This window comes from Camelus ferus, chromosome 11 (assembly GCF_009834535.1).
Source record: "Camelus ferus isolate YT-003-E chromosome 11, BCGSAC_Cfer_1.0, whole genome shotgun sequence".
NCBI lineage: Eukaryota > Metazoa > Chordata > Mammalia > Artiodactyla > Camelidae > Camelus > Camelus ferus.
The window spans coordinates 10,943,025-10,963,693 of NC_045706.1; the positions used below are offsets into that span (position 1 = coordinate 10,943,025).

The following is a 20,669-nucleotide window of genomic DNA, read 5'->3' on the forward strand; positions in this document are numbered from 1 at the left end:
TGTCTAGTCCACTCAAAAGAGGATGTTGAGGCTTGTTTTTTCTCTGGACCCAAGGGTGCTCAGGAGCCCCGCAGCCCCCTCCTGTCTCGCACAAAGCGTCTCCAAGAAGACAGCGGATTTTCGGGCTGCGTGGACCGCGCCCCCCCAGGCAGACCCCAGAGCATGGCATGTAAGGAGTGACCCCTGCCGCTTTGACAGTTGCCCTCAGCTCACCCATCGCTGGGTGCTGGCAGGCGGAGTAGGGGTGGGGGGAGTGGGTGCAGACACAGGTGCACAGGGGGCCTCAGACCTCCTGTGAAAACTGCCATGAGGCCGTTTCTGAGCTGAGCCAACCTCTCCAGCCTATTGGCCTGCTCTGGTCTTTGATGCTTGCAATTAGTGTGGTTATTTCAAATCGTTTTTATTTTTATTATTATTTTCTGCTAATGGCTGTTCACACAAACCTCCCCACAAAGGGAATTGCATGCCTGAAGGGTAGTTATTCTCAGAAACTAGATACTGGAGCTGATAAACACTCAAAGTAATATTTAGATAGAGTGTTTCCATGACCCAGTTTCTCCGGAGCCATACATAGATCACCAGTTGTAACCAACTGATTCTCTGCTTCTAAGTTGGGATAACTTTTTTTTTAATGTAATGTTTGATGTGGTTTAGACGATAAGAGATTTTAAATAAGTTTTGTGGGGTGTGTACTTTCCCTGAGTATTTTAAAGGAGAGTGTGTGTGTATGTGTTGGGGGTAGGTACCATTATAGAATTTATGGTCAACATTTTTGCCTTTTCCTGACCTTGAATGTTCCTCGTTTTTTTCTTTAATATGCCGTGTGTTTGGGGGGTACTTTGGGAAAACCCTTTGCAAATGTAAGTTGACTCTGCTGTTGAGGAAGCTCAACACTGAGATTTTACTAAAATCCTCTTTGACGTGGGGAAATTGTCCAGGCAGGATCGTGACCTGGACCTTCCTGCAGACCAACAACAGGAATCCATGCTGTAAGCATTCAGTTCTGATCAGGGTTAGAGATGCCTTTTGAGCATGGATTTCCAAGGAATTAGGTCTGGAGAAGATCTCTGATAGATATGACATCATAGCATCTATAAATAATGCATCGCACAATATGCTGCAAGCAGCCAGCCTCAGCCCTCTGCACCTTGATGCTGCACTGGCTTTGAAATAATGGCTTTTGCTGAAGTCAGAGACCACACAGAACAGCCTAAACGTGAATGGAGAGCGTGTGTAGATTGTGTTTGCTTGCCGGATGATTCTGGCTCAGTCTCACATGGGTTTTTGTCTGCGGGGAATGGACTTTTAGTTTTCTGCAGTCTCCACCCAGAGTATAATTGCTATCATTCTCTTCAAGGCTGTTGTGTTCTGGCCCCTGTGAGTGTGAAGATCAGCAGATATCAAAAATAAAAATGGTGCTAGAGCCTTGTGGTAAATGGCATGTGCTCTGGAGCAAGGTTATCTGGGCTTGGACCATGACTCCCCATTTCCTAAGCTAGGTGACTCTTGCAAGTTACTGTGCCTCAGTTTCCTCATCTGTGAAGTGGGGGTAATATTAACCACATCAGAGGGTCATTGTGAGAATGGAATGATTCAACCCACGGAAAAAGCTTGGAATGGTATCCAGCACATTGTGAATAATTTGGAAGTGTTAACTTATTATTAGCCAATGACAGATTCTTCTGAAGGTAAATTTATTGAAAAGTAAGCACTGGGCCTTCAAAAATCTGAAGATCTAAAATGCTTTGAAGAACCAAGGAGGTAAAAAATTATTTTTTTCATTGCAAAAATGTTTCACAGTTGATCTCAAGGGCAACAATAAATAAACAGAGCTAGACAAAATTGAAACAAACCAATGTTGTCACCAACAGCTCCTTACTAGCCTGAGCTGATCTTCAAGCTGCTAGAAAGATAGGTTTGACTCCTTTCCCACCGGTGCTTTCAAAACCTACCTTCTTGTGTAATTCATCTAAGATGGAAACTTTGTGAGTGGGCAGAAACCTTGTCAATGATAGAGTGCATGCTTAGCATGCATGAGGTCCTGGGTTCAAGCCCCAGTACCTCCATTAAAAAAAAAAAGATGAAAATTTAAAATGGAAACTTTTATCAATGAAAAAGGAAAGAAGAGTATTGGATCTTTGTGTTTTCAAGTGCCAGGAATTGAGAAGGAGTTGGGAAACTGGGAGCTCTTGGCTTTGCGCTATTCTTAAGCTCAGAAGTAAGCCTGCTTGCTATGAGGAAAGGTTATTTCTTTCTCCTGTACATCACTGGGCTGATTATAACATTTAAAGTGAGCCGAGATGGCTTAGGAAGCCCTTATGTACATGCATCAGAAAACAGTGGACATCTCCTTGCGCAGAGGATCCTGAGGAACGGAAATGCCCTGACTTAAGGGGCAATCTCTGGGGCAGTGCCAAATGGGGTAGACCTCAGCCAGTCTCACTGGTGGTTGGGGAAAATGATATAGAGAAGAGAGACATCATTTAATGAGTGGAATTGGCAAACACTGCTCTATCCAGAGCTATCTATATTGATACCAATCAAGAAGGACTTTTTATTTTATTTTTAAAAATTTTTTAAATTTTTTAAAAAGGCTTTTAAAATAAGGCACAGCCAAAAGTCTTAATCAAAATTGAAAGACAATCAGGAAGTCTTAGCAAAATTCAAACTAATATTTCTGGGGAAAGTGAAAACACATGACAGAGTTGTGAGCAGAGGATTCCTCTGGTAAGGACTGCTGGGGCGGAAGGGGGGCAGAAAGACACGGAGGAGTTTCACTTTATCCAGGGCACCAAAGCCAGAAACCAGTGACCACGGCTGTGGAGAGTAGCTGTGTCTTGGTATAATTTCTGAGCCAGCCCTGAAAATTCTGTACCTTCTGTAACAGTGTCAGCTATAGATGTGTTTCACGACATCGTTGGAAGGGAGATGGTAGCCTAGGAGAGAACGGAAAGGAAGGGCCAACCATGTGCAAACTCTGGTGTTCCAGGGAACCCTGGGGTTCTATGGAGGTGGACCTCGGGGGATGGGGGTGTAGGGACAGTTGCCCTTATTTGTAAATCCCAGTAGTGATTCCATCCAGCAGTTCCTTAGCTGAGTCACCTTACCATCTGGACCTTCATTTCTCAGTCTATAAAATTAAAGGAATAGGGGGAGGGTATAGCTCAGTGGTAGAGCGCATGCTTAGCATTCACGAGGTCCTGGGTTCAATCCCCGGTCCCTCCTCTAAAAATAAATAAATAAGTAAACCTAATTACCTCCCCTCAAAACAAAACAAACAAAAAATTAGGGGAATAGATCAGGTGAGTGGGTTTTGAGTTGTAAAACCTTTTGTTCAAATGAAAGCTGGCACAGAAACCTAATATGCAAAATGATTAGAGTATGAAATAAAAGGAAGGAGGGAGGGAACAATTATCTGGTGATGAGGACAGGTATCTTATCTCTCAGTTAACCAACCAGAAGACCTGGTTAACTAGAGCACTCTATTGGCTAAATGGGAATCCTCCGAGTGAGGCCGTGAAAACACAAATGTGTTTGGTTTATTATTGAAAAGAATGTTAGCAGTTTTGGAGTAATTTCAGGCCAGGGTTGAAAACTTATAGCCAAAGTAGTGCCTGCAATGGCGAGAGAAATTTCGGACTGCCTAAGCTTGTTCCTGGAACAGCAAACTTGTGTCTCTACATGTATTTATTTAAGAGAAGATCTGCTAGGGAAGTGGAGTAAACTGTCCAGCTGTATGCTTTGCGTAAAGAGCAGAGAGTAAATTTGTGAAATGCTTGGCAGAATGAGCCCTGTTGCAGAAATTTCTTATAATAATGATCTTCTAATTTGATTCATACTTTGTTGGGAAGAAACGCAGTGTTCAGAAGCTTGCCGGTTTTAGCATTTGCAAAGAGAGTGGGGAACTAATTTAACATCCACGAACTGAAGATTCACTTTAGAGAAGCATCAGGTACCTTTGTGATATGTTTGAATGAGTTTGCCTCTCAATTAAAGAATGGATTTGTCCCCAACAATTCATTCTCTTACTTGCTCTATCGCCAATGCGTGTGAAACACAGACCCTGTGGGCTTCTGGCTTCTGCTTTATTTAGCCCAAGTTAGCCAATCAGTGTCTAAAAATCTAGATAGTTTTCCCAGATGCTGAGAGATGAGTCTCAGCTGCTTGAGAAATTAACCTGTGTGTTGACACCCAACAGAACAGTTGCGATCACGGAAGCGGAGATACTACTAAGTCCAATATATTCTGCTACAACTTTCCTCCAAAAATTTTAAGTCATATGGCCCCTTAGCTACTTGCAGCAATTAATATTGATAAGAATTTAAAAATTTATCCTTTTAAAGTGATTTGCTTTCCTGTTTAATTTAAAGCTTGTTTTTCTCCTAAATTTAATCTTTTCTTTAGAGAAATATGTCTCTCTACTTTGGGGGGAGAAAAAGGAATGGAGAAAAAAAGTATTAGCTGTAAAAATAGTTCCCTTGATAGATCATTGTTTCAAGAGAGAGCTTCTATTTCTTGAGGGTCCACTGTCTGGGTGCCTGGTGTGCTTCCTCCTCTGATTCTTCCGATAACCTGAGAGATCAGGGGTGATCTCCCTCGTACACAGAATTTTGCCTGTGGTCACACAGTTCCAATTGGCCAAACTGGTTTTGGAACCTGGGCCCATGGAAGTGGCATTCCGTGGTTTTCCTCTTCACTCCAGAAAGGGGCCAAATTCTATAGATGACGCGTCTTCATGTTGTTACTTCCTTCTTTAGGCAAGTAGCCAGAGTGTGTTAGTGGGAAGTCCTTGTCCCTTTTCCTTTAGTCAAGAGGCTCATTTAATTAATAATTAATTAATTAATTAATTAATTAGAGGTACTGGGAATTGAACCCAGGACCTCATGCATGCTAAGCACGTGCTGTACCACTGAGCAATGCCACCCCCCTACCCAGGCTCTTTTTAAGAGTAAGAGTGCAGCAGATGTGCAGGTGCAAAGTCACTTATTCATTCCGTCTACACACATAGTAACAGCGTGATGCTGAGTCCTATTGGAGCCTGAGAGGCACAAGGAAAAAAAATCAGTTTTAACCATCCTGCCTTTATTTAAATTTTTGGTATTTTGCTCATTATGGAACTTTTTTTTTTTTTTTGCATTACTTTTGATGTTTCAGAATATTGCATGAAAATCTTATTTATCTGATAACCCTCCTTAAATTTTGTGCTTGCAGCCAGTGCCTCCTTTCCCCCACCCTAGTCCCAGCCCTGGTACGTACTTTTATTTGTGTGCCAGGCAATGAGCTACTGGCAGGAGATATAAGATCAAGATACACAGGAGCTTTCAGACAAGTGAGAGCCGGTCAAGTGAGACATAGTCACAACACAGCAAGATAATTATAAGACCGTGCACAGAATGCGATGGGAAAGAGTCGCTGTTGAGTCAAGGTCCCAGGGAGGAGGGCTTGCGTGAGACTTGAGGGCTGCCTGGGGGTCAGCCAGTGAACACATGGGTAGGGGAAGAATGTATGGGGTTGTTGGGAAATGGCAAGTCCCTTCTTAGCTCTGAGCCTCAGTTTTCTGCATCTGTAAAATGAAGGAAATGGTAGCACCTACTGCCTAAGGTTGTTGTCAGGACTAGAATGAATTCAGCGTGTTAAACACCTAGAGTAGATTCTGGCATGTAACTTAATACTATATGTTAGCCATAATGGTGATGATGATCAAAATGACTGTTATAAAATGATAGAATCCTTGGGCCACATACACAGTCTGAACTTTGCTTTGCAGACATCCATGAGAGTGATGGGAGTTCCAGCAGCAGCCACCAGAACCCCAAGAGCACAGCCAAATGGGCGGCTTCTCTGGAGAATCTGCTTGAAGACCCAGAAGGCGTGAAAAGATTTAGGGTTTGCATTTTTTTGTTGTTGACCAGGGTTGATGCATCATACAAAGAAGTTGAGATGTATGTGAGGGAAACACAGGTTTTTTTTTTTTAAACACTGTCTGTCCCAACTTGAGAATAAGAACTTCTCCCTAGTTATGACTAAGATGGAAACGCTTTCCTACTAGCTATGGACCAGCACTGAAGGACGGGCACAGACTGTCTCTGGTTTTTATAGAGTTCGATGGGAGGGCATGAGGGTAATGGGGGATCAGTACTGTGCTCATTGGCAGAGTCTACAAAGAATTTCCAGCTCTGTGAGCCCTGGGAGGGGGTGTCTGGGTCTCTTTGATGTAAAGGTTTGTTCTCTTGTGTGTTAGGGATCCTCAGGACACATTATTAACAGAGTGAAAGCAGCTGAACAACAGCTGGCAGAGTGAAGTTGAACTCAAAGAGGAGGACAGGTGGATGGGGAGATGTTGGTGTTGCCTAGAAATGGCACGCAGAAACCCCAGGTGTCAGAAAAAACATCTGTGAATTTGAAGAATGCCTCGTATCTGCCCGAGTCCCACTGACTTCTGGCTTTCAGTCTTGGGTCAGGCCAGGATAAGCCCTCAAGCTGTTGGTCCTTGTTGCAGACCTTGAGGAGGTGGGGTACCAGACAGGGCTACTAACATTCCTGGACACAAGGCCACTGTGAGCACCGTCTAGATTCCAGAGAGGAAACTTCCATGCACAGCAGGAGAGCTGGCTGTGCCACTGACCCCTCAACATCTGCCAAAAGAACACACCTCCAACTTAAAAGAGTTCTCTTCGCGATGTTTGTAAGGCATGCTCAATATGTCTTCTTCTCTTTTGTTTAAAAAAAAAAAATGAGCCTGATTTTTGAGGAATGTACTTTGTTTAAACACTGTCTGGAAGGAACTAATATATCTTCCACTTTAATTTACTTTTTAGTAATTTATTGTCAGTTGAGGACTGGGAGTAGATTCCGGCTTCATTTTCACTCTTCTTCACAGCGTCAAAGCCATCAAGTTCAAACACATATGAAATTCTAGCTTTAATACTTTGTGTTTCAGGGGGAGCTTTCACAGGGTGATTGAATATGCTCATTTGTTGAATTTGGACTTATCAGTTCTTGAAGGGAAATGCATTATTTGTTTTCTAAGTAGACTACTGCTTGATATTTTTCTTCTTTTCATCCACAGGAATTTTTAAAAAAAGAATTCAGTGAAGAAAATGTTTTATTTTGGCTAGCATGCGAAGATTTTAAGAAAACGCAAGATAAAAAGCAGGTACTTTTTCCAATCCATAATCACGTTCTTGATAATTTTTTTCTCTCTTTATAAAGTTACAGCTGCTTTTCCAATATGTTTTGAAATTGCCTGGAGAAATCTGATTCCCGTTGGATTTGGGGAAAGATTTAAGCTTCAGATAAGGCATCTTGTGTTGATCAAATATTAACAATTTTAAAAAGAACATGTTATCCATTTTTAAATGGAGATGTTCAGATGGACAAATATTTAAAGCAAAAATAACCATTTAAGTCATTTAGAGTTTGTCACTGAGTATGATTTTTTTTTTCATGAATAAGTTATGTGAATGCTTCCTGCAGAGTTTGACATGTTGGCATTTTGTGTGGACGTAGTAAAGCAGATACGTGTTGATAAAAGCACAACGTGCAACAGATGGATTGTCAGTTATTCAGTCTATCTTTGCAAAACAGCTCGTAGTTGGCAGGCATCCCACAGAGAGGGTTTCTGACTGTTCTCTGGGTGGATGTGTGCTCTTTGCAGGAGGTAGCCTTTAATTCCAGTGGCAGCTGGATTTTCTGCCGTTGAAGGCTGAGTGTCAGGGGAGGTGAAGGAGGTTATGGGGAAGGAGGCCTGTGAATTGGATGTGTCTACGAGGCCCCTGCCTGTGTATTTCTAAGAGGCTAGTAGCTAAATGTCTACAATGGCTGGTAAGTATTGTGCATGAGTGAGGTTTTTGGTGTGAGGCTGTAGGGAGTGGTGGGGACTAGGGCCATTTGGGGGTAGCCAGCCCTGCCTCCAGAGGCTGTAGCTGGTTGTTCAGCTGACTTTGGCAGTGAATGCTTTAGGGTCTAGGCTGTCTGAGCTTTCCCTGCTTTGAGCTCTGTCCACCTAGGTCTTGGCTTGCCCCACCCTCACCCTGGAGCTCTAAGGGAGGTTTCTTCCTAAGGCATCTTCTCCTGTCTTCAGCCCAGTGCTGCTGCTTTATCCAGAGAAGCTGGGCATTTGAATTCTTATATGAACCCATCTGATATTATAAGTGATGGAACTAATTTTTTAAAAATGCAAAACCTTGCCTGCCAAACAAAACACATCCATGGGCAGAGGCAGCTTGTGGGCTGCCAGGTTTTGAGCCTCTGGCTCCACAAGCTGGAATCCATGAGGCCAAAGCCATTCAGTGTTTGCAGACTCACAGGCTTATTCAAAGGATTTTCTGACTCAGACACCCTTCCCCTGGATGCAACAGCGTGTCTGCTGCCCTCCCCTCTGCAGGGGCAAGGATGGATTCCAAGCTCCCCTTGGCTGAATTTCCTAGGTCAGCCTAGAAAGCTGTCCCAGGCATGACTCTTGGCCATTTGCTTCCTTCCTGCTTGGTCTCCTTCCTGGATGACTTTGCCTGAGCCCCTTGAGGGGTGGTGAGCAGCCTCAGGTGGGAGGCGCGGCTTCGGAAAGCTGGGTGCTGGCTGTGCCCTTTCAGGTAGGCGAGCCCACTGCTGTCCTTTGCCCCCAGTACCCAAGACAAGGCCCAGGGACAACTGTCCATAGACGCTGGCCTGTGCAATGGATTTGTCCGGCCTCACCCTAATCCCCTGGTTGGGAGTCAAGCAGGAGGACAGATGTCCGTTCCTTTGCCTCAGCTTGTGTGTTGGAGGTGAGAGGGGCTGATGGGTCAGCCAGCGCACCCCTGCACCGTGCAAACCAGTCGGGTCCCTGCACGGCCGAGCTGGGACTCGCACCTGCACCCTGGGCCGCCTGGCTGTTTGCCCTGCACGTGGTGCTGGAGCGCCCTCCAACTCAACTGAGTTTGCCAGATCTTTGCCAGGGCCAGGCCTTGTGAAAAGCACGGGTGACACACAAGGACGAGACAGACGAGCCTCTTCAGGGGACAGGCCTGGGGAGGGGCAGCTGCTTGTTAGACAAGCCTTTGCAAATATGGCGAGGACAGAAATGGGAAGTGCAGGTTCCGTGGGAGCACGGGCAGTGGGTGTCAGGAAGGCCCTGAGGGAAGTGACTCTTAAGCTGACATCTGAGTGGAGTTTGGGGGTAGGAGGAGTGTTCCTGGGAGAGGGGCCAGCACATGGGGAGGAAGGCCTGGAGACAAGAGCCGTCAGAGGGTCGTGTGGAGGGGCAGGCTGGCTCTGCTGTGTTTGAGGTGGGGCCACACCTGGAGAACGTGGATGCACAGGGAACACTGGGGGGCCCTGTGTTGGATTGCACTGGCCCATCCACATCCTACAGCCAGAGCTTCCAGAATCTGACAGCTCCTCTCTGCACCCACCACCCCGATACCCAGCATATGACTCCTTGAAGCTGGACGTGCCTGGTCTTTGCTTCTGTGCAGTGAGTGCTGCCTCGCCCGTCAGCTCTCTGAGGATACAGACAGCACTGGGAACGGCGGGAGCATCATCTCTGAGGCCTGTGGTGTCCATACCTCAGTCTGGGTTATCGCACTCAGCCTCGTGACAACTCCTACCCTTTCAGATGCTGGGGCCGTGGGCCGAGAGGTTAAGCTGCAGCTGGCCCACGGCCGCCCGACTTGGTGCAGACAGAGCCGGGGTGCAGGCCCAGGTCTCCGACTTCAGGGCCTGTGTGTTCTCTAGTGGGTCTGACTGCAGGGGAAGTAAAACCAGAAGGAAGTTCTGTTTCACTAATTTAAAAAAGTGGAGGACTCAGACAGGGAGAAGTCAGCCCAGCTAAATTTCACAACCAGACTTACCACCTCTGATCCAGCAGGAAGCTTGTCGACGGTTTCTCTCTACAGTGAACTAAGCCTGGCTTGTTGTTTCATTCTTCCCATAACTACCCAGCCAGATCTCTCCACAGTGCTTACCAACTTCTCTGGTACCGTATATAATTTCTTTCTCTCTGTACTCTTTGCTTTTCCCTCTATCACACAGGCTCTCTAGGGTTTGTAGTCTTTGTCTGTCTTCTTCCCCACTGTATCTGCGTGCCCATGAAGTGCCTGGCTCACTGTGCGCTTCCTGCTGTCCGCTCAGGTCAGCCAACACCTAAGAACCTGCCATCAGTGGGGTCCTGGCCTCCCTGCTCATCTTGAGCTGCAGTTTGCTGCCTTAGGAGTGGACTTGAGAGAGGAACACACTGTCTATTCTTTTGGGGCTCATGTGCTCAGAAGCTCCAAATAGTGGACCAGTGCTGTGTCTTCACTGCCCTCCCTGGTCTGTGTTGCACCCCTGGCAGGCAGGAAGGCAGCCTCTTAGTTTGGGAGGGTCTCAGCGCTCTGTGTTTACGGTGGGGGTGCTGGAGCTTTAGGGAGTTGGGAGGGTGATGCCTGCTACCTTCCCTCCTTGGAGTTCCTGGGGTTGTAACTGCCAGGTGTTCATATGCAGCAGTCTGCTTTCAAAGCAATTCTCTCCCTTTGCAATTTCTTTATGGCTTAAAAAAATTTTTTAAAGGGCTTCTTCCTCATGAATTAGCACATGAGATACGTCTATCTTGTAACACAAAGCAACCTCAGAAAGACCTCCAAGGTGTTCATTCTTTGGCTACCCCTGAATTCATCCATCCATCCATCCATCAGTGCATGCATATTGGGCCTGCTTTTGGGATGGATACAGCAGCTCCTGTAGATTTGTAAAAATCAGACTGAGAGTTGAGGGTGGGGGAGTGGTGGGGTGGTGGAAGATTTCTAATAATCATAGCTCTGAGAGCAACTCGCACTGGTATTTAAATATAATAGTACCAGGCATGTTGATAGTGTTTTGGAGTTAACAGTTATGAGGGGGAGGTGGTCTATGGTATTTATTAATTTTATCATATTTAATTTAACACTAAAACTCAATCCTGGATTTTAGAATGTTTGATATTCTTATTTAAAGTAATAGTAAAGGTCTTCCTAAAAGGCTAAAATGCCATATTCTTTATTTTTAAAAAAATGATCCAAAAGTGATGAGCGGTCTTTATTTGAAATTCATTCATGTCATTACCAGATGGGGTAAGAAGGGTGGGTTCCTGGCAGTCCTCAGTACCCTCCAGATTTCATTCTCTCTCTGGTTTGGGCTGTCTTTCCCATCTTTGCCTTTCGACGTGGACTCGGCCAGGTCCAGGTGGGACCGGATGGGAGCTCAGCTTCTTGTGGGGTGGGCTGCCCTGCGCCTCCGTCCCTTCCTGGCTCACCTCATCACTTTCAGGTGTCATCTGCTGACATCCTCGTACAATAACTGAGGTTGTACTTACCTTGCATCCCTGTCTACTGCGTTTTCATAATTAAGACTCTATTGTTTGTTGTTTGCTGCTGAGCCAAAGAGGATACTGAGATTTCTTCTTGGAGCATCTTTTCTTATTATTTTTTGTGGCTTTTTGGGGGGTGCGGTGGGGTGGGACAGGTAATTAGGTCTATTTATTTGCTTATTTTTAGAGGAGGTACACATGTGCCCTACGGCTTGAGCTAAACCTTCTCTCTGCTTTTCTTATTTTTATATTCCCTGGTAACTCTTTAAAATGCTTCTCCATACAGTGTTACGCAGGCCCCTCAGATCAGCTCTGCAGTCTGAGTTGCCCTAGGGACAGTCCTCCTGGGGCCCTCTGACCACAGCTCCCACCAGGGCATCCCCAGGTCTTCCTTTGCCACCACTGGCCACTCCCTCTCCCGCCTCCAGGACCAGGTCCCCCTCTGCCCTGAGTCACTCACTCATTTTGGTGGAACACGACCAGCAATAATTTCTTGAGAAAGGGGGCCTGGCAGGTAGACCTTTAAACATCTTGTTGAGTGAAAGTGTTGTTTCTTCCCCCAACTGTTTTCCCACTTCACAGAGCATAGAATTGAATTCTAGGCTGAAACTCATTCAGAATTTTGAAGACATTGTCCCATTAGCTTCCATTTTTATTAAGAATCAGTATCTTACATGTAAGCGGTTTTGTTCTGGTTTCTTTGCCTTTTTTCTCTCTGGAAGAGCATAGGATCCTCTTTTCATCACCAATATTCTAAAACTGTGTGGTCAGAGGCTTTGGAGGGGGTGAGGTTCATTCATCATGGGGGGTGTTTTGTGGAGCCTTTTAATCTGGAAATTTGGGAAATGTTCTTATGTTATTTTTTAGTAACTTCTTTCCTTCCATTTTCTCTGGTTTCTTCCCCAGTGATGCGCGTTCCCCCCTCCCCCCCACCCCCGGACTGAGCCTTTAATTTTATCCTTTTTTTTCCCCTCCTATTTTTTCATCTCTTTGGCTTTTGGTTCCTACTTTTTCTTTCGGAGATTTCAACTTTATCTTCAAATCTTTCTATAGAATTTTTCCTGCTTTTGTTTTCTATACATGGGAGTCCTCCAGCCTCTTCCTGGCGGCCACAAGCCCGATGTATTTATAAACGAAACATATCTGCAGTCAGCTGGGTGGGGAGAAATTTGCTGGGGGTCTGTATGTGGAATTTCATTTAACCCTTATGCTAAGTTTGGTGTCTTCCTTGCCTTCTTTGAGCTTCTGTCTGCAAATTCTCTGAGTCAATTTCTTTAGAGAAGAAAACCCCAGTCTCCCGGGGGGGTGGGGTAGGGGAGGGAGATAACTGCTCAGGGTTCGGAGGGTCTAGGACCTGGGGGGGGGTCTGACAGCTTCTTTCTGCCACCCTGTTCATCCCTCCCGCCAGGGTTCCTGACACCCCTGAGCTCCTGCCATTTTTAGATGTTTCTTGTTGTCCTCCTGCCCCCATGGCCCCCAACACTGCAGGTACCTGAACATTTGCTGTCCACAGCAGGGCTGTTGCTCTGGTGGAGGCTGTCAGGGTGGGAGGAGAGCTGCTGGCCATCCCTCTAGGTCTCTCCCAGGGTCAAGGATGTGGCGGCTGCACCCGGGGAGGGGGCGGGGAATGTTCTCACTGTATCCTGATGGGAGCTAGAATAGGGTTAACAAAGCTCTGGAAAATTTACCAAAATAACTCAAGAGACCGGTTCTTCTTTTTTGTTAAGTGTTCTCTGCACGGACATCAGGCCTTCCCGTGACTGGCTTGCGGTCGGCAGTCTCAGGGTTTCCCTTCTCAGTCACGCTTCCTACCCCAGCCAGATAAGCTCTACCCACGAAGCCATCGCTCAGAGTTGGAGATGAGGGTGGCCCAGGTCCGGGCACCTTGGGGGGCCCATCACTCTTCCCAGAGACTCGGGGGGGGGGATGGGGACTTGCAGGCACGGCTGAGAGACCTGAGATCTGTGCACCTGCAGGTGCCCCTCCCCAAACCTGCTTCCTGTCCCCCCTCCCGCCCCCACCTCTAAGCCTCAAGGTACTTCTTTTCACAACCACCTAAGACGACTTGGATCCATCTAGAAAATGTGTGTGTGTGAATGTTCAAGGAGAGGGGGAGACCTAAAGTGATTTCTGCTTCCAGAGCCCCACATGGAGTTTGCTAGTCTGGCTGGCTGAAATTCTACTTTTATGAAGTATTGTTGAAACAGGAAGTGGTTTTCCAAAGATGTTCCTTCCTGACAGAATGGGGGTGGTGGGAGGGAGGCTCGTGGCTTCGTGGAGGGAGTGGCTCTTCTAGCCTCAGAGCTCTGCCCCACCTGGGTCTCCATGCTGGTCTCCATGCTGGTCTCCAGGCCTGCCCCCTGGAACAGCCATATTATCTTAAGACCCCCGCCTAAGCAGTCTTTCTGCACGTCTTGCTAAGGCTTTCTTTCTGGGGGATGGGAGAAGGTCAGGCCTCAATCTCACGGGGTTTTTTGTCAACTGGTCCCTGCAACCAAAAGAAGTTGAAGGATTGCTTTTCCCCTCCTTTCAAGCCCCAGGTATTGAAGCCTTCTGGTGATTTCCATGAGGCCAGAGGTTTTCAGAGCCTGGGGTTTCCAAAGCTAAGCTCTGCAGCATGTGTGGTGGGCTCTCTGGAGAGAATGGCAGTTTTCTAGGTGGACCCCGAGAAGCACCCCCTCTTCTTCCCACAAATCGTAGCTCTGTGGCTACGTTTCAGAGGCATTCATTATCCGGCTTCCTCTGTAGGGTGAGGTAAAACTGAGACTCTAATGTTTAGAGAAACAGCCCTCACGTTTGCTGCCTGCAAAGTGCAAACACAGGAAGTTAGAGAAAGTAGAACCCGCAGGGGACGCCCTGTAGGACGGGCTCCTGTCCACAGCCCAGGCACGGAGGCCTGCTGTTTTTAGGACAAGGCACTCACCGTGAGAGCATGCCTGCACCAGCCCCTGCTGGGTTTTGGTGCAACCTAAGTGCAGGTGTGCATACCTTTTCCAGCCCCGCTGATAAGCCTTCCCGGGTGCCTGCTTAGGGCTGATACCTTCCCGCTCGACAGCACTTGGGACTCAGGGCAGGTGAGCAGTGCTCTCTCTCTTGCTAATACTCACGTCGTTCCCTGAAAACAAGCCCCTGCCCCGGAAGGCTGACAGAGTGCACCACCTGGAGGGTAATGCATCTCACGGGCGTGGAGCTGAGCAGAAACGTTAGGCCCTGGAGCTGAACAGTCCTGTGCCTCCCTGCGGGCTCCCTGGATAAGCCACGTCACCTCTCCTGGCCTCCGTGTCCTCATAGGGACATGGCGCTGACAGGAAAATGGCACTGTGCTGGACGCCCAGGGGATTAAGAAAGTGGGACCATGGCTGTAAAACACCTAGCATGTATCTGGAGCATAGTCGGGACTTGATGACTGGTTGGGATATGTGTTCACGGTTTAACTTGATGTTTTTAAAATGTATTTTTATTGAAGTGTAGTCAGTTTACAATGTTGTGTCAATTTCTGGTGCACAGCACAACGCTTCAGTCACATAGGAACATACACATTCATTTTCTTACTGTTTTTCACCATAAGTTACTACAAGATATTGAATATAGTTCCCTGTGCTATACAGTATAAACTTGTTGTTTGATTTTATTTTTTACTGTGGTAAAATAGACATAAGATAAATTTTACCACACTTACACTTTTTAGAGCTCTCGGGTTTACCAGTTTAACCGTTTTAAAGCGTACAGTTCAGTGGTGTTAAATACGTTCACAATGTTGAACAGCTGTCACCACCGTCTAGTTCCAGAGCTCCTTCATCACTCCAAACAGGAACTCCTTACCCATTAAGCTGCTACTCCCTGTGTCCTTCCTCCTCCCCCAGCTAACCACTCAGCTTCCTGTCTCTATGGAGTTGCCGATTCTGAATATTTCATATCAGTAGAATCATATAACACGTGGCCTTTCGTGTCTGGCTTTTTTCACTGAGCATAATGCTTTCAAGGTCCATCCATGCTGTAGTTAGTGTCAGTCCTTCACTCCTTTTTATGGCTGAAGAATGTTCCCATGAGTCCTTAATTTGAAGAATTCACAGGATGGTCATGAATGCTGCTGAATGTCACTCCCTCTGGGCCAGGATTCTTTCCGTCATCGTGTCTGAATGGGTGGTGCAGCAGTTTTGAGACAGGAGATGGGACTACAGATGCATGGAGCGGGAGAGGGAGGGGCTAGGCCGATCACAAGCACCCCCAGATCGGGCTTAGCTCTGGAGCCGCAGCCAGATCCCCCAGGGTTCCTGTAGCAGCGGTGCCTCCTGGGCTGGAACGGTTTGCTGGGCTCAGGCCGGGAAGGGCTGTGCTTGCAGATGTCAGACAGGCTCTCTGTGTCTCCCTCAGATGCAGGAAAAGGCAAAGGAGATCTACACGACCTTTCTGTCCAGCAAGGCCTCGTCCCAAGTCAATGTCGAGGGCCAGTCCCGGCTCAATGAGAAGATCCTGGAGGAACCACACCCTCTGATGTTCCAGAAACTCCAGGACCAGGTAACCTGACTTCCCTACCTGCACTTTAATTTGAAAATTAACTCCCCCTGCCCCGCCCCCCACCAGCCTGGAAGAATTCAGTTGAAACTAAATGTTAGACACCCTGGAAGTCATCCCATCCAGCGGGGCAGGTTGGAGGCCCATTGAGGGGCCGTGGCTGATGAAAGAGACAGGCTGGCCTGCCAGGCCTCATTTGCTCAGCATCAGATAGAAAACCGACAGTTAGCAAGTACACGTATGAGAAGCAGCTTGAGAATGTTTTCCAGCTGATACAGTGGCAAGCGCAAATTGCACATGAATGCTGAGTCAAGTTTGAGTGTTGAAGGAACTCCAGTTAGCCTGGGAGACTTGCTGAGGGCCTCCTGGAGGTGGTGATTTTGAGCCAACGGGAGGAATACCATGAACATGGCTTTGTGGAGTAAAGGGGGGAAATGTGTGGTTAAAGGCAGTTTTTGTGGCTGTAGCCACATGAGGGTACCCCCCAACCCCACCTCACAATCTTGCAAGCTTCCTAGGGCACTTTGAAGTTCAGCCAGGGTTGGGAAACTGCAGTGAAGGCCCTGTGTCCTAGGTACTCTCAACAAGAGTAGTATCTGCCCTTCAGAGGTGCCCTTCTGTGCCCAGGGCCCCTTGGCCTGCATTATCTCATTTAATCTCCAGTGAGCAGTATTACTCCCATTTTGATGATGAGGAAAGCAAAGTCCAGGGAGATTGAGTGGATTGTTAGCACAAAGACCCACAGGTAGTAGGAAGTACTGGAGGCCCATGCACCTGCCTTCAAAGCCTGTACTCTGTCACACATGCAGCCCACGCAGCTGTCCCAGGCTCGTGGGCAGCCTCTCACTGCTCCTCACAACCCCATGACACCAGCTGGAGCAGAAGGATTGGAAGGCCACGTGGTACCGGCATTTTGTGGGACCGCAGAAGCCAAGGTAGCAGCGAGGAATGGGATAGGCTGATGTCACTCCAGGTGGTGGCACTTTGGGTTCCCAAGGTCCCAGTTCACTTGCTGTTAGGCCTGCAACACATCTCAAAATAGAGCTGGACCTCTGACCACCCTCCCGCACCTGCCCCGCATTGAATTCATACCGTAGGAGGTTTAGCTGACACAGAAAGGAGGAAATACAAGGGACAGAGGAAGATTTTTTTTTAAGTGACGAAGAAAGACATTTTAAAAATAACTTTTATTAAAAAAAAAACTTTTATCCACCTAACTAGAAAAATCATACATGCTCAGAAAAAGAAACTTGGGAAACGAAAATATAAAGATGAAAAAAGATAATTTCATAGGAAGGTGACCACTAAATAACATTTGCTCTCTAGACGTTCCATCATATTTTTCCTTTAAAAACGCGTGTACACACACATCTAACAAACGTGGCACAATGCAGTTCAAACTACTTACTGTGTCATTTATTTGAGAGGGAGAAATATGCGCTCTCTTCCTCAGGCATAATTGGGTGCAAACGTGACATCTGGAATCTGATTCCACAGCAAGTGCCTGTTAAGGGCCTCTAAGATCTGTTTGGCTTCAGAAAACTCTGCCTCTCGGGGGCTTTGCTGGTAACTATCAAAATGTGTGCTCAGCATGGTTTGTTGTTCTCTGCTCCCCAAAGGGCCCCCATGAGAGCCCTGTTTCCCTCAGTGAAGAAGTGTGAGGCTGAGGGGAGCATGTTTGGAACCACGAGATTTCATATAACTTTAAAAACCTCCTCAGTGGCGTTGGTTTTGTTGAGCACCACTTGGCTTTATCACTGAGCTGTCTGAGCAGGCTGCTCTCAGCACTGGCTCACCTGGAAACCTCCAGGGAGCCTCAGCCCCTCCCCACGGCAGGCAGTGCTCCACACCCTGGAGATGGCCTATAGGGCAGCGTGGTCTTGGGGGCACAGCTGGAACCTAGAGGAATGAGAAATACTCCCAGACATCAAATAAGATGAGTTCATCACCTGACATTTCATTTAAAGGAGAGCTTCTCAGGTCCTCATTCAGGCAGGTCCTGGGTTTTTTTTTTTTTTTTTTTCTCCATTTTTTAAATCGAAGTATAGTCAGTTCCAATGTGTCAGTTTCTGGTGTACAGCACAATGTCCCAGTCATGCATATAACATACATATATTCGTTTTCATATTCTTTCATTCAGGTCCTATTGATTCTTGATTTACATACAATTCTAACAGGTTCTGGTTTTTCAGTTCACAGCCGATTTGAAGTGCTGGTAGAGGCTGTGGAGTGATGAGCCCCAAGAGGCGATGGCTAACAGCCAGAGAAGAGGCAGAAAAATGATACTAAACACAAAACCACAGCACAGTGATTGGGAACCACCGAGTGTGGGGGCCCACAACCCCACACACCACACTGGGGGCATCCCTGTGCTGCAGGATGGTGGTGCAATTAGTGATTCTAATGACCCCAGGGCATCAAGCAAAACTTGAATTGTGGTCGGCGTATTCCGTGAAGAATGTGTTAGATGTTTTAATAAGAATTTCATCAAAAATGATATCTGAAGAGAAGTTTGTGGGCTTAAAACTTTGTTACCTGGAAAATTCATAATTGGAGAGATTGTTCTGTGATTTAATTCAGCTCTGCTAACGTGGCCCAGTTGTGTGCCCAGCGCATGCTGGGAAGGCCAGCAGAGGCAAGGGCACCTCTTTGGAACTTTAGCCTAGAGTCTGAGTCTGCTTTTGGACACAATTACATTGTGAGAAGGAGGAAGGCAGAGCTGATCTTACAAAGAGCTGGTTTCTTCAGTGAATTGCACTTCCCTGCAGTGGATTTTTTTTTGAAGTATATTTGATTTACAATATTGTATTCGTTTCTGGCGTACAGCAAAGTGATTTAGTTTTACGTATATATATACATATATATATATATATACACACACACATATTCTTTTTCATATTTTTTTCCCTTATGTTTATTACAGATCATTAAGTATAGTTCCCAGTGCTCTACAGTAGGACCTTGTTGTGCATCTGTTTTATACATAGTCATTTGTATTGTAGTGGCTTTTTATCGTAAAGATTTGCCGCTGGCAGGTCTAGCTCAGTTCTGGCTGGCTTGCTGGTGTGTGGGTTTGCTTTTTCCTTCATTCCTTTATGCTATAAACACTGATGGAGGGCCCACTGCGTGCCAGGGACTGTGCCTGGAGCTATGTGCGCAGTGAGGAAGTCAGCACCTGTCCACCCAGGAGGACAGAGAGAGATAAGTGCTAAGGAGGAAATGCCACAGGTGATGGGCGAAGAGTGACTGGGACGGGCCCTCCTTTGGGTCTAGTGGTCAGAGAGGGCTCCTTGAATCTGAGATCTGAGTGGCAAGGGGAAGCTGAGGAAGAAGACTTGGGGGCAGGACCTTCCGGGGAGAGCAAATGGCAGGTACAAAGGAACCCATGGGGGTGAGTGTGGCTGGAGTGGAGTGAGGGAGGGTGAAGGGAGAAGCTAAGTTGGGAGGGACTGGCAGGGGTTAGGCCCCGAGCCCGTGGTAACCAGTTTAATTTCGACAGTGACTATTTATAGAATGTGCCAGCTGGGCTCATAAGGTTTGGTCCTCTTGAAAGCCAGATACTTTGGCTCTGATCCCCAGCTCTGGCTGTGTCCATCCCTCATCAGCCGAGCAGGAGAATGCGGATGACTCGGTGCAGAGCCATCTCTGTTTCTAGAAAGTCAGCTGCAAACCCGCGGTCTCCTGACCATGGCTCATCATTTGTGCCCGGTGGCCTGACCCCCTGCCTCCTCCCTCACTCCTCCCCGCCCATCACTTCCTGGACACTGAGCTCAGATTCACTGTCATTATCACTGTATGTTAGGCTGGCCAGAAGAGGGAAGAGGGATCTTCTGTTCCAGGCCTGCCTCCATCTGACCCCGGGTGGGTCCTTTTTTCCTGGTGTGGCTTCTGTGGCCTCGTCGGTAACACGAGGCTTTCGGCAAACACTGCTGCCTCTCCGAGCCACACTGCGAAGCAGGCCGCAAGCCTTCAATGGCCTGACGTTAAAAACGGTTGCTCCCTGATTGCCGTAACCTTATTTCTTTAGCCCCAACTTTTTTCTCCTTTCTTTGACTGTAGAATTTAGTAGCTGTGGAACTTTGGGCAAGAGGTGATCCCTCTCTGAGCCTTGGTCTCCTCACTGGCGAAATGCAGGTCATGATAAGGCATCTGTGAGGGTGAAACGCACTCACTTCTATGAAGTGCTTACTTAGGGCAGCGCCTGGCGCGCAGTCAGCCCTGCATGAGTGTTGACTGTGCGTGTCCTTTACAATGTTACGGGAAGATGCATTTTAACCTAATGCAGTAGTTTTTAACGGGGGGTGATTTTGGCCAGATGACACTGGGCAATGTCTGGAGACATTTTTGGTTCTCATAATTGGAGTAGAGGTGCTACTGGCACCCCATAGGTGGAGGCCAGGATGCTGCTTAAACACTCTCCATTGCACACAGGACAGTGTCCCCTCCCCGACACAGACGTGTCTGGTCCAAAATGTCAGTGATGCCAAGGTTGAGAAACCCTGGCTTAATATGACTTCCAAAACTGTAGCAGCGTCTATGTGCCTTCCTGGGTCAGTTTTCTGCACTTTCAAGACTTCTGGGAAAACATGAAGACTGAACCTCGGCAATGTTTACACACTGCTTTTGTATGTGCACCTCATGTGACTCTCAAGTAGTCTTGGGGAAGGTGGGACCTGGCACCTCAGTTTATGGGAGAAAGTTCCCTTGAGGGGAGGATGACCTGACTGGCCCGAGGTCACAGAGCTGGGAGAGGGGAAGCAGAGCTGCGCCCAGGGCTCCTCCCTCCCAGCCCCGCCACCGCCCCGTGAGGCCCGTGCTCCTCGGGAAGCAGTGGCATTTGTTCTTACTGACC

At 47.3% G+C, this 20,669-nt stretch overlaps 1 protein-coding gene across 2 annotated transcripts in view; it reads left to right on the forward strand.

Annotated features, from left to right (window-relative positions):
- Nucleotides 1-20,669, forward strand: part of RGS10 (regulator of G protein signaling 10) — a 33,881-nt gene that overhangs the window by 5,289 nt on the left and 7,923 nt on the right. Inside the window, exons 1-4 of one of the 2 annotated variants that reach the window (XM_014566245.2) lie at nucleotides 30-169; nucleotides 5,768-5,886; nucleotides 7,070-7,156; nucleotides 15,677-15,820. In XM_014566245.2, coding sequence (XP_014421731.1) covers nucleotides 163-169; nucleotides 5,768-5,886; nucleotides 7,070-7,156; nucleotides 15,677-15,820 — 357 coding nt within the window. In that variant the 5' untranslated portion in view covers nucleotides 30-162. Of the gene's footprint in view, nucleotides 1-29; nucleotides 170-5,767; nucleotides 5,887-7,069; nucleotides 7,157-15,676; nucleotides 15,821-20,669 lie in introns of those variants that run through there. The other variant, XM_032490787.1, reaches the window with a different exon arrangement.